Source organism: Sitophilus oryzae, unplaced genomic scaffold, assembly GCF_002938485.1.
Source record: "Sitophilus oryzae breed Bouriz unplaced genomic scaffold, Soryzae_2.0 scaffold_817_pilon_pilon, whole genome shotgun sequence".
In the NCBI taxonomy this organism is placed as follows: domain Eukaryota; kingdom Metazoa; phylum Arthropoda; class Insecta; order Coleoptera; family Curculionidae; genus Sitophilus; species Sitophilus oryzae.
This window is the reverse complement of record NW_022147436.1, coordinates 346365-360443: the sequence shown is the minus strand read 5'-3', so window position 1 is coordinate 360443 and position 14079 is coordinate 346365. Positions and strand designations below refer to the sequence as shown.

The 14079-nt window shown below is 32.8% G+C and overlaps 1 protein-coding gene across 1 annotated transcript in view; it reads right to left on the bottom strand.

Moving 5' to 3' along the window:
- Window positions 1-362: 362 nt before the first annotated feature.
- Window positions 363-14079, bottom strand: part of LOC115889630 (protein cueball) — a 52090-nt gene continuing 38373 nt past the window's right edge. The window contains exons 2-8 of the mRNA XM_030909679.1: window positions 13413-13642; window positions 12319-12479; window positions 9920-10228; window positions 7696-8130; window positions 5457-5612; window positions 3911-4247; window positions 363-2451 (exon numbers count right to left, since the gene is read on the bottom strand). Coding sequence (XP_030765539.1) covers window positions 2359-2451; window positions 3911-4247; window positions 5457-5612; window positions 7696-8130; window positions 9920-10228; window positions 12319-12479; window positions 13413-13642 — 1721 coding nt within the window. The 3' untranslated portion in view covers window positions 363-2358. The remainder of the gene's footprint in view (window positions 2452-3910; window positions 4248-5456; window positions 5613-7695; window positions 8131-9919; window positions 10229-12318; window positions 12480-13412; window positions 13643-14079) is intronic.

The window sequence follows — 14079 nt, the reverse complement described above, 5'->3', positions numbered from 1 at the left end:
GTTTCAAGCGTTTGGAGTAAGTCGGATTGATTCGGATCACTTTTCTGCAAATCTTATTGGTTAAGAAAGGTCACGTGGTCGTGCGATTAGACAAGATGAGCGCGCAACACGAAAATTAAAAATGATTTAAAGCTGTCAATAGTTTTATTAACTTTATTAATTATTTTACCCATTCAGGGTTGTTTAATGTCTAATATCACCATCTTTGAAACTCTTATTCTAAAAATACTTGTAGCATATCGGCAACATGTAGATCTTTCTTTTTTTTTATATTGTATCTTTATTGGTATATCCACCATAAATCCATGGGATGGGAATCACATAGGTCAGAGCGGGAAATTCAAAATAAAAATACATGCAAGTTTTTTATGATCAATTTTATTATTCAATTTACAAAAGTATTCATAATAATTCTTAAATTGTCTCCTAATATCACATTTCTCACGTGGATATTAAAAGCCACAAATTTAAATAACTATTCTAGCCTAACTAAAATCTAAATTTCACTAATGTTTTTCCTCTCATTCATTTAGTATTGCAGATTGTTCGAGAACTACACCAGCTTATTATCAATTAAATAGGTAATAAATTAACAATATCAAACAAAATGTCTTTTATAATTTGTACGTTAGTAGTTTCTACTAACTTATAAGGTTAGCTATAAGTACTTCCTTCTATAAATAGTAACAAATAAGTAAGAGAATTAAGTATTAAGTTATTTTAAGCACACTTAATCACAAATAGTAGAAAAGAAGATCATTTGAAGGTAAAATTTATTGTACATGATGCTGGCAATTTATAGGATATCTGTTTAACCATAAAACTGGTTATATTTATATAAAATATATAATTTCCTTTTGTATGAAAAGAAAATCGTTTTAAGTTATTGAATTAAAACTTTGAAATTAAAATAAATAAGAGCTTAAGTAGTGTGTACCCCTTTTTATTTAAGTCTCATGGGGTTCAATAAGGAACCATTTAAGATGGTCCACGAATAAAAGAATCAAAAAATTTTAAAGTGGTTCAAACATCTACCTACACTAAGATACAAAAAAAACGCAACGGAAAATTTTTTCGTCAGGTTTAATATGTTATATTTTTTTACTTTTAGCCCTATTTTCATGAATTTTTTAGTATATTATTATTTAAACTGCATATAAATGTATTAACTTTAATTCATAAACTCTGTTTTTTATAAACTTTAGTATTTGGCTTATTATACAGGGTTAATTGAGGAGTTGTTTCCTAAAACATTATTTTTCGATCAGAAAAAAAAATAAAAAAAATATAACATTTTAAACTTGACAAAACATTTTCCGTTGAATCTTATTGCATAAAAATTTGCTAAAAATAAACATTTCAAAAATGAAAGATATAATAACACGCATCCATTTTGATGAACATCTATTGATTCAATAGAAAAAAATCTTGTTATCTTTGAAATACATAAAAAATAATTAAGCAATTTTAGCAATGACAGATGCCATTCTTAATATTTTTTTGAGAGACATTAAAAGGTTTTTTGAAGGACCATACGATCGCAAAATAAACGGCGTCGGAGTTGGCGCAGAAATGAAGATCGCTGTCATTTTATATGTAAAGTTATATGTAAATGTCATCGATGGTCATCTTGAAGCCAACTTGACGCCGTTTTTTTCAATCATACGGTGTTTATAGACATAATAAAAGTTACCAAAGAAAACACAATATATTGAGAATAAGTCATTTAAAGTTGAAAACTTTTAGTTCAATGACAAAACAAGTACGTCACAGTACGCGTAGATATACATATTTGCCTGCTGAATTACTATGTACCATATTCTAGACAGATGATTTAAATTTTATTTAGTGTTAAACATTAAAACTACAACATGAAAATGGAAAATAATGAATAAAAATTAAGTAGTTTAATAATTACATATTTAAATTTATATGTCCCAGTTTTGAGTTTTAAGAAAAAAACACCAAATAATCTAATTGTAGCTATCGCTGTCAAGAATTTTAGTAATACATAGTAAAGCTCACACTGAAATTATACTTCTATACGCTTGCTATGACGTCAATTTCACTCAATTGGAAGGAATTTGAACCACTTTGAAATTTGAACAATTTCAAAAACGTAAAAATTCCATAGGGAATGTTGGCATATTTGGCATTTACCGGCAGATTCGCCTTTGAATATATAACTTTTTTATCAGCTGCCTATTTTATTTGGTTTTTAGTAGTATCTATCAGTAAAAGAAAACTTAACAAATGTCCTGGCCCACTGCGCACGCTCATATACCCTGTAAAAAATGAACGACGATCGGGTAATACTTTAAATTTCACAGCCTACTCTTCACCGAAGAGGATGTTTGTTTAGTACGCGTCCTCGCCATTTTCCATATTGGTAAGGAGCGTCTTTTGGTCTTCCTTGTTCTTGTTCCTCAGACTGGAAGGCTCGTAGCATGGCTGAAATAAGATAGAGTTGGTAAGATTCGTGCATATACAGGGTGTTTCAAAAAACATGTGCCATCTCTCGTGGGGAGATTCCTCACGTACATAAAAATAAGATTTATTTTTCATATCATCATAGGTCCGATTCTGCTTTGTTTCTTAGCTACAGGGTGTTAAAGTCTTAATAATTTTTTGATTTAATATAATTTTCTTCCAATTAGTTTTAGTGATTTGAATGAAATTTTGAGGGTAAAATTTACTATAAGTGCTACATATTTTAATGCTAAAAAGTGTCGATAAATTCACACAAGTCAGTGGTGTACATGCTTTTTAGAAAAATATTCCAGTGATAACCCATATGCACGTGCCTGGTGAATATGTCGACATTTTTTTATATTTAAAATATGTATGTCGCATTTATAGTAACTTTTACCCTCAAAATTTCATTCAAAACGCTAAAAGTACTTGGAAGAAAATAATAATAAACCGAAAAAATATTAAGATTTTAACACCCTGTAGCTACGAAACAAAGCAGAATCGGACATATGTTGATATGAACAATAAATTTTATTTTTACGTGAAGAATCTCCCCAGGAAAGATGGCACATGTTGTTTCAAACACCCTGTATAATGTTTAATTAAGGTACAACAAAATTAACAAATATTTTAAATATGAACTAGAAAATAACAGAGCTATATGGCTTTAAAGGCATAGAAGAGAGAGCGCTTGCGGTAGCGGGTCGCCGGGTAACGTCACAACCACAGAGTGAGTTAAGGACAAGAGTGAGACAACCTATTCAATGGGCTCTTTCCGAGGCTCTTTCACAAAAAATAAAATAACCAATTCAAGGACAAAATCTGAAACATAAGACTATTTTCAGTATATTTATCTAAAAAAAGTAGTTCCATGACACTGCATAATTTTTTTATAGGCCCTCAAAATTGCTTTAATAATAATAATATTAAATACGCCCAATCACATTACAGAACCGTGCTCGTACGCCAGCCAACAACTGGCAACATTGCGATTTGATTTGACGTGCACGTTGAATAATAAATTTGAGGTTAAATTTTTTGTTTACACCGTTTGTGAAAGCTTGTAATCAAATTTTAAGTTTTAAATTGTTATTTTTTGATAATTTGTTCCATCATGGTCGTACCAGAACCTGGATTCGAAAAGGCGTCATCTGATAACCTTCCTAAAGTTGACGCCGAAATGGTTAAATTTTAAATGGGTCAGCATGGTGGCCCGGCGGTGTTGCCGCTTTTCAACATGCCAGGTGTGACGTATTAAAAATAAAGTGCGGTTTTTTATTCTGGGCTTTTTTGTTTTTATTTATTTTCCTAAGAACGACTTCAAGTTTTTCGAAAGTGAGATAGCAGAAAATTCTAGAATTAATTGCTTTATTTAATTATGCGAATTCCAAAATATAGTGAAAGAGCCAATTTATGAAGCTTGAGTTGAATTACCTACCGTTTCGCAGACGTTCATGTTACAGCAATTCTCGATGGTAATCTCGCAGTGATCATTTGTTGGCTGTGGCCTGTAAGTCAGAGGCGTTACGTTGGGCCGGACGATGATGCGCCTGGACGGGGCAGGGTCCTTCCTGCGCCTGCGCCGAGCCAGGATGTAACCCGTCAGGAAGATGATGACCAGCACGGACATCAACAGCAGCGCGGCCAGCACGCTGTAGTCGCTGTCCGAAACTAATTTGGTGATGAAGTTGGCCTCAGGAGGTTCGTTGGATTTGGAGAGAAGAGCAGAGGCCGTTAGGTTGTTCTTGGAGATGACGTAATCTTGATTTGTACACCTGCGATAAACATTAAATATGAGAAACACTGAATATGAATAAGTTATACAGGGTGGTCCGAACTGTATTCCGGAAATTTCAGCAGCATATTCTGCAGATAAAAATAAGTAAAAAAGTTTGTATAAATATATGTCCTAAAATGCTTAATTTTGGAGATAGAGGGCGTAGAAATTTCATTTTTATTTTGATTTTTTCCAAATAATTTCTGAGGCAACGTCAATATTTGGATGAAAATTGGTATCTGGGAGTTTTTTGACATGAAAAATTTGATTTTGATGTCAATATGACTCCTCCTTGTAGAGGGCGCCACCTACTTATTTTTTAACTGTTTTGAAGAGTAACAACTTTTTCTCCGTACCTGTATAAAACTACTGAGTAAAAAAAAGATACCTTTACGACGTTTTTTATGTAAAAATGGCCTCTTGGTAAAAATCGCTACGAGTAATGGTTCTCGAGATATTTGGAATCAAAATTATCAATACCTGTCATCATTGACATAAATTAAACATGTTGACTAAATAGTTATTAGACTGAAATCATAAATTTGAAATCATTTTGTGTCAAAAGTTCAGCAGAAACTGTTTTATCATAATTTTTTCAAAGTAAAATTTATGATAAATTAAAAAAAAAATAAAAAGTTCCCAAATTTATAATTTCAGTCAAATAACTATCTACTCAACATGTTTATTTTTTGTCAATAATGACATGTATTGACTATTTCCATTCTAAATATCTTAAAAACGGCTGCTCGTAGTGATTTTTACCAAGAGACATTTTTTTACGTAAAAAATCACGGAAATGTATATTTTTGTACTCAGTACTTTTATACAGGTACGGACGAAAAGTTATTACTCTTCAAAAAGTTAAAACACATGTAGGTGGCGATTCCTACAAATAGCAGTCATACTGATATCAAAATCAAATTTCTCATGTAAAAAACACCCAGACACCAATTTTCATCCAAATATTGACGTTACTTCAGAAATTATTTGAAAAAATAGAAATAAAAATGAAGCTTCTACACCCTGTATCTCCGAAACTAAGCAATTTAGGACATACATTTATACAAACTTTATTACTTATTTTTATCTGGAGAATATGCTGCTGAATTTTCCCGAATACAGTTCGGACCACCCTGTATAAAGGCGGAGGTACAATATGTTTCAATTCATTTGATCTTAATTTGGAACATTTTCGAAAGTTTCTTACCTGCATATTAAGTCCCGATTTTTCGAAATTAAATAATCATTTTCGCTAGTGTTCTCCCTACAGTACATCAAGCATAAGTTGCTAAATTCTGTACTAATTTCACACCTACTCCCGGTATAATGTTCGGAACATCGACAGCTTGGTATCAAGTCACCCCTAAAAAACGCCATTATTGTATATTAACATAATGAAAACAAAATATCTACAGGGTGGGTCAAATTGGACGCTTTTAAAGGGAAACACCCTTCTCCATAAGAGATAGACGAAAACTAATATCAGTGTCTGGAGCTCAATTTTTATCAAAAACGTAATGGTGAAAACCGCACATCGATATCTGTTACCGTTTCAGAGTTACGGGGTGTTTTTCGAAAATGTGCATTTTTAACAAATCGCTTAACTTTTTTGCTATGGAAAATTTTGTATTTTTATGAAAACATTTTCAAAGCACCTTTTTACGTAGAATTTAATGGCTCAAATATATATATTTTTTTAAATTAATAATTTAAGAGTTATCAACAGAAAAATTGATTTTTTATTAGGGACACCCTGTATATTTTTATTTAACTTAAAATTACCGTTCCAAAAATATAGCACACTTGATATTTTGTTATAGTCCCCTTCGAAATACAGAATTTTTAAAAGTTAGCCACTTTTAACTAGTAGGCTTTGGACCCCTTATTGATTGTCTGTCCCTAATGGAACTCGAAAACATATTTTTCCAGCAAGACGAGGCACCGCTTCAGAACGTTGAAGTTATCAGCAAATTTTTGCAGCGAATTTCGAGAATAATAATTGAATGGCTAACCAAGATCCCAGCCGTTGGCCGTCGAGTCCGCCGGACTTTGCCCTTATGAATTTTTATCTTTGCAGAAGAATAAAGATTCTTATTTTTAAATTACCCGTATAATCTAGACAAGAATTAGAAGTACTTAACGGTTATGCGAGGGTATCTTTCACCCCCCACTGAGTTAATGAATTCCGCGAGAAATGTTCAAAAACTGCCCCGTCTGTCCATAACAGAACACGGTCGATATGTCGAACACCTGTAGCAAAATCTCATGTCTTGGTTTGCTATTTATTTTTATTGTTATTAGATATAATTTAAATGTGTTGATGTTGTTAAATATAGTTTAAATTGTTATAAAATTCTGCATCTCTCATTGCAAATAATATATTCGTTTTAGTTGCTGCTCACAGCTAGAATTTTTTTGCATTACAGCCAGCGCCGTTCAAAGCCTACTTATTCAAAGTGGGCGAATTTTTAAAAAACTCTATATATCGAAGAGAAGTCGAGCAAAATATTATCAAGTATACTATATTTTTGGAAAGGTAATTTTAAGTTCTTTTCAATAAATTAAAAATATACAGAGTGTTCCATATAAAAAATCAAACTTTCTGTTGATAATTATTCTTAAATTATTAATTAAAAAAAAATATATACTTAAACCAATAAATTCCACGTAAAAAGGTGCTTTGGGAATGTTTTCACAAAAATGCAAAATTTTTCACAGCAAAAAAGTTACAGCGATTTGTTAAAAATGCACATTTTTGAAAAACACCCCGTAACTCCGAAACGGTAACAGATATCGACGTGCGGTTTTCACCATTATGTTTTTGATAAAAATTGAGCTCCAGACACCGATATTAGTTTTCGTCTATCTTCTACAGAAATGGGTGCTTCCCTTTAAAAGTGTCCAATTTGGCCAACCCTGTACAGGGTGGCTCGAATTCGATGCTCATCATTGGGATTTCGGAAACCGTAAGAGATAATAAACGTAAAGGTCGGCAAATATCAAAGTGCCTATATATAGTGTTTTAAGAGTGATGAAAGGATTTAATTAAATTGAAAAAAAAATCAGGTCCGTATTTAAAAAAATTAGGTTAATGATGGTCGCCAGAAGCCGAAACGTCAGAGTCAATATTAAATCACACAGAGTTATAGAGCAGAAAAAGCGGCCATGAAAATGTGTTTTTCATTTTTAAGTTATCTTAACAAATAAAGCCAGGAAACAATAGAAAACAAAATTGAAAATTCCGTTTTTTTTCGAATATATTCGGAAGTATTCAGAATTTTTCAAAATGCAATACGGCATTTTATTGAGCATCAAATTGCGCAACTTTGCCTCCATTAACCGATCCTGTATCTCTTACGGTTTCCGAAATCCCAATGATGAGCGTCGAATTCGAGCCACCCTGTACACTGTACATATTTAGCGGTAAATAATTATTGTATACTTACTTGGAGTAACTACATTCGCCATCGTTCAAACAGAAACTTTTACACATATCCAATTCGCAGCGCGTACCGCCAAATCCCTTTGGACAGTAACACATGGGGTAACCTTGCGTTGACAAGTGACATGTACCGTGTATGCAGAAGTTATGGCAGTTATCAATTTCACAGTTTCGCCCAGTGTATCCTCTTCTACACTTACAATAATTGTTGATTTGTTCACCACCATTGAGACACTCGGTGACCTCCGTGGAATCAATAGCAGCTTCTTTGTAACTGTCGAATGACTCTTCTCTGTCACCGTATTTTTCGATGGCTACTTCTAATTCTTTGCAGTCTGGATAGTTCCGAATCTGGACATTTTTGGCGACTAAGCCTAGAGGTCGCTCTTTGAATTCTCGGATTTTTTGCGGTGGCGAGCCACGGTCGCTCTTGTAGTACCTTAAAATTCAAAAGGATATTTTTATATTATACAGGGTTGTTCACCACATACCACACGGAGTAATGTGGCTAAACGATTAGATTTTTAGAAATTTTAAGTTTTGGGTTCGTTGACAATTTAAAAATAATTTTACAAGATACAGAGTGTCCCAAATAAGTAAAAATATTATAGTTGTATTTTTTTAAACGGAACACCCTGTATATTATTCTGTTTTTAGATTCTACGACTGAAATAAAGGTAAATTTGATTAAGGTTTATTACACTTAAACCTTACCGTTTTTTAAATATTTTCAATTTTGTGAAATTGCAGTAAAAAATATAAGGCTTCATTTCTCTAAGGGTATCAAAGTCTTTAATACTAAATATTTATTGATCAGATATTGTGTTGCAGTAATAAAAAATATACTACCTTATACAGAGTTCAAAAATTTATATTAAATAATTACTAGCTTTAAAGGGCAAAAAAACATGCAACAATATACAATAACTTGTATAATTTAAAGGGAACACCCTGTTTAATTGTCTCAAAATCAAATTGTATTATACCATTTTTTACCTATCTCTTCAAGTTGTCGTAGAAAATGTACTTCCTTATAATTTAGACCTCATTAATAAATAAATGTGGATATGACTCAGAAATCATTATAATAATAAGAATAATTATACAAAATGAACGTCTCTGTTGTTATAAATAAGCATTCGTCAAAAAATGAAATAAAATTTACAAGGTGTTACTTTTTACCACACTGTCTAATACACGTACAAAATTCATTTTTTAGTATTTGGAGCAATTATTATTAATCAACGTAAACAGTCAATTAATGTAGTTTGAATACTGGGATCATCTTAATTGGTCTTCTTTAACAAAACATATTTAAACAGTTTTTTTTTACTTTTTAATGAAATAAGCGAACTATATCGACAATATTAGTATCTGTGCTCTTTGAAAATTTGTTACATCTTCAAAAATAATCTAAAATGTCAATATTCCATGGGTATAGTGATAAATGAGGTCTAAATTATAAGAAAATGCATTTTCTACGAAAACTTGAAGAGATAAGTAAAAAATCGTATAATACAATTTGATAGACACTAATTAAATTGTGCATCTGATTCCCGTAAAATATACAGGATGTTTAAATTAAACAAGTTATTGGCCATTTAAAACTAATAATTATTTAATATAAATTTTTAGACACTCTGTATGAGGTAGTATTACTTTTATTATTGCAACACAATAACTGATCAATAAATAAACTTCAGTAAATATTTAGTATTAAAAACTTTGACACCCTTGGAGAAATGAAACCTTAAAATTTTTACTGCAATTTTACAAAATTGAAAATATTTCAAAATCGGTAAGGTTTAAGTGTGATAAACCTTAACCAAATTTAGCTCTATTTCAATCGTAGAATCTAAAAATAGAATAACATACAGGGTGTTCCGTTGAAAAAATACAACTATAATGTTTTTTACTTATTTGGGACACTCAGTATCTTGTAAAAATATTTTTAAATTGTAGCTCTAATAGTCCTTCGACGAAGCCAAAACTTACAATTTGTAAAAATCTAATCGTTTAGCTACAATACTCCGTGTCGTATTTGGTGAACAACACTGTATATGCGAGATCTTTTAACAGGAAATTCTAAACTATTAAAGTGTATTATTATATTTAGGTATCATCTAGTGACATATTGACTGGAAGTCGTAGCTGTTTGATGTATTATTTTAGTTTTTAGTTTGTATAAAATATAATTTTGGTTCTTAAATATAAATATAAATGTTTACCTCCATAACGCGTTATTATTGATATCCGTCCAGTATATAGACGTCTCATCCACGGCAATCCCGAATGGTTTGTTATGACTCCCCTCGTACACTATCTCCCTATCGCCCCCGTTCAAGTTTGAACTGTCGATCCTGTAGTAGATCCCCTCGCGCATATCGGCCCAATACAAACGCTGACGTTTGTAATCTATGGCTATACCCGCCGGCGACTTTAGATCGGAACTGACCACAACCTCCCTGTTGGAACCGTTGAGGAAGGAACGTTCTATGGTGGGTTCGTTGACGTAACAGTTGGTCCAGTAGATGTACCTGAAAATAGCAATTTTTTTCTAAAGATATTATGATCAGAAGAGATTAAATAGCTGTATCCACAGTGGATATGTTATAAAAAACAGGAGGGCAAAAAAACATGCAACAAAGATAGATGCAAAATTTAATTGTTTTTGTTCGTTCTGTACGAATTATCTCACGATATTTGCAGATATAGTAGAAACCAACAATTTTGGTCTCAAACAGTAACACTTAAAAATAATGACTAAATACGCAGTAGGTATAAAGGTGCGTCCAGACCTGACGAGACGAGCGCGAGACATTCCAAATTTGCTAAGTGTGGACGGGTCTCGCGAGAGCCTCCCACGGAGCCTCGTTGCAATCCGTTCTCTGTCGGTTTTGCGACGGCCTAATTTATGAATTTCGACTATTTAAAATTAAGTAATCTCAAATTTTTTAAATGGTACCCCGTATGTATTATCATTTTTTCTGATATAAAAAATAGGGTATACCCATTAAAAAATATATGTTATATCCGCAACACTTTTTTTGAACTACCCTGTATATTCTACAGTAATGTACTTCTTAACACTCCCAATAACTTTTCTATTTAACTTTTTGTTCTCAAAACGTTAAAAAACCAATTATGTAAAAGACGCTGTGTCTCAAAACAAATGAAGGGCTAAAGGGGAAAACAGCCAAAAGGGGAAAACCCGACTATGAAAAAAATACGACGAACCAAATACCATGTTAAAAATACAAAAATCTATTACTATCTGCGTTATTATTTGGACATCGTTTGTTATATTCAATTACAATTATTTAATATGTGTTTGGGTTCCTTTTACTATGATCCAACTCGCTTGTCTCGTGGCAGGCTTGCCTCAAAAAATGGATAGAGGATATCTCGCTCTCGTCTTGCTCTTGTCTCGCTCTCGTCAGGTCTGGACGCACCTTAATATAAATAATGTCCAGAGTAAGGTTAATTTTCTTGGGATTTAGGTTAATTAAATAAAATTTAGAATATTTAGAAACAAGGTAATTGAAGTTTTCAAGGATATAAATACATTTTGGTGTGCACATTGTGTTTGCCTGGTGATTACTAAATCTTAGCTTACTTAGGCTCGTATTTATAGTCGCATTTCGAACTGTGTCTCTGAAAAGACAAAAATAACAGGCTTACTAGGCTCGTGTATACGTAACGTAACGTTAGACGAAACGTAAACCTGTTAGTAAGCCTGTTATTTTTGTCGGTCTTTTGAATCTCGTGACTGGAGTCGCTTTTGAGACTCGACTATAAATACGGGCCTAAATCCGCCGATCAAGTCGGCCAACTAATCCGCCGGTGTATGGGGGCTAATGGTTGACTCAAAATCTGGTTACTTTATTTATTACAGAGCTTTCTGCGCTTATTTTTATTTTTAATCACTTTTCAAATCTTTATACTGTAGTGAATAATAGAGACGCTGTCAAGTTTGTAAAAACAGCTTTGGATTTAGTAACAAAATCAAAATAAAAAAAGATTTGTAGTTTTTAAAAGTTATCGAAAATCATAGGAAGGAGTATTACCACCGTTTGGCAACAATGCCATTGCCCATGCCGATCGAAGCATAGGCATAAACTAGAATAGACAAATAATCGCGGAATGTCCAGAGCCTAGAAGTCGAAATTAATGCTCTAGAAGCATAACTTTTTTATAAAAAGCGTCGAAACTGGAACAAGTGAGTCAGTTGCTAATTATAAAGTGAAAAGACGCATCTGTTAAAAGGAACTGGTAATTTTTTAGTAGTTTGTCGTTAATTGTGATAATTTAGTGTGTACTTCTGGTGTACTTTAAATAGAAAATTATAGTTCTGGTTGTTTATAGTAAATACGTTAGTGTGTTTAATTAAAAGCTCAGGGAATTCTCGAAACAATATCATCTCTACGATATGTATTATACCAAAAAAGTTATGAATTCTAAAGGTACTTATATTTTTCTAATAAAATCGGTCCAATGAAGGGACTTGACAGTCATTTTCATTCACAAGTACATAAATTTAACTTTCTGTAATTTTTTGGATGTCGTATGTCGAAATCTTGACGATTCATTGGACAGACTTTATCATGTAATGATTGTATAGACTTACCTGCGACACACGTCTATAACGACGTCTTGCGGAATGACATTACTGAAAGCGAAAAGTAGCTGTGGTTCAGAATCCGAGTCGTTTAGTTTAATATAATTAATTGTATTATTTACCGAGTCGGTCCAGTACAGAATATCCTCGATGGGATCAATTGCCAAACCCTGAAACAAACGAAAATCATTGCTTAATAATGATGAAGAGTATACAGGTGTATTGGTGCCAGAGACAAAGTAAAGATATGAAAAAAGCATTGGAAAAAAAACAATAAACAACGACTTAAGTGAACCTGAGAATGACAATATTATTAAAACTAAAGGATTTTCGGACTTCCATTGTCTTTATTTATTTTTCTTACACAACGTTTCGGTCAGAAATATCACTGACCGTTATCAAGTGTGAACTAAACTAAATCCTAAAACTACTGAGCTTATATACTAGAGCCGAGCTTTCACCCGTAATTTTGTTGGGTTCAGTCAAGCATGAGGTGTTGTTGCCATATTGTTTAAATTTCCATACTTCGATTGCTAAAGATTTTGCTATTATTAGAAATTAATACGGCCTCTTTAAACTTGCGCTTTTTCCAATGGGGTTCTTTGTGGACAACCAGGGCTTCCGACCATTTTATGTTGTGGTGCTTGGACCACACATGATCTGCAATGCCCGACTTTATTGTTTCACCTCTTAAGGTGATAATGGCTAAGGTGGCTTGACTGCACCTAACAAATTCACCGAACACACTTGATAATGGTCAGTGATACTTCTGATCGAAACGTTGTGTAAGCAAAATGAATAAAGACCATCTTCATTCTATTTCCGTATTGTAACGGAATTTTGAATTATGTCTTTATTTTCGAGAAAATTTAGTCCAAACATAAGGAATATTTTGTTGATGTTTGACCATCAAAATCTTAAAAGAAAGAAGTTGTCTAAAATATCCTACAATACGGATATAGTATAATCCTTTATCTTTAATTTCCTTCTTCATTTGTGTAAAAATACCTAGTCAGTTTTACGTAAAACGTTAAATACCGAACGTTTATTTTGCTGCTTTTTCGGACTCTTAATCTTATTAACATTTAAACCGCTGCTCTTACCTGGACATCGTCCGGTAGATCGGGCACTATGGGCGTGATTTCGGTCTCCTTGGTCAGCTGGACCGTGAAGATGGTGTCGTTGTCATGGTCCATGTCGCTGACCACGAACTGGTGACGGACGTTGTCGAAGGTCAGCGCCTTCAGCTTGGTGAACTGTTGCATGGTGGACCCGATCAGCATGCCGTTGGATTGGAGGAGCTCGATTTGGTCGTTGATTACTACTGCTATTTCTGGAAATAGAAGAAAAATTAGGAAAATATTTTAACTTCTACAGGGTGGCTCAAAAAAGAGTGAGTGGACCGGGCTGATTTTTTTTAAACGGAACACCCTGTATATTATTGCATTTTTCGCTTCATTTAAGATCACTTTACATAACCCTAAGATATGGGGAAATATGTTTCAATGGTTTCAGAGATATTAATAAATAAATAAAAAATATATATTTTTCAAACTTAAAAAAAAAAAATATTAAAAATGCAACAACAGTCCAGATATCAAAAATATATTAGGTATTTACTTTAGATGGTCTGTCCTTAACATTGCTATAAATATCGTAATCTTAAATCATACAGGATGTTCAAAATTCTACGCCAAACTTTGCCGCGTCCTGTTCTAATTCGAAGTTCAATAAAACACAAGTTTACTTAATCGGGATGAGTTGCATAGA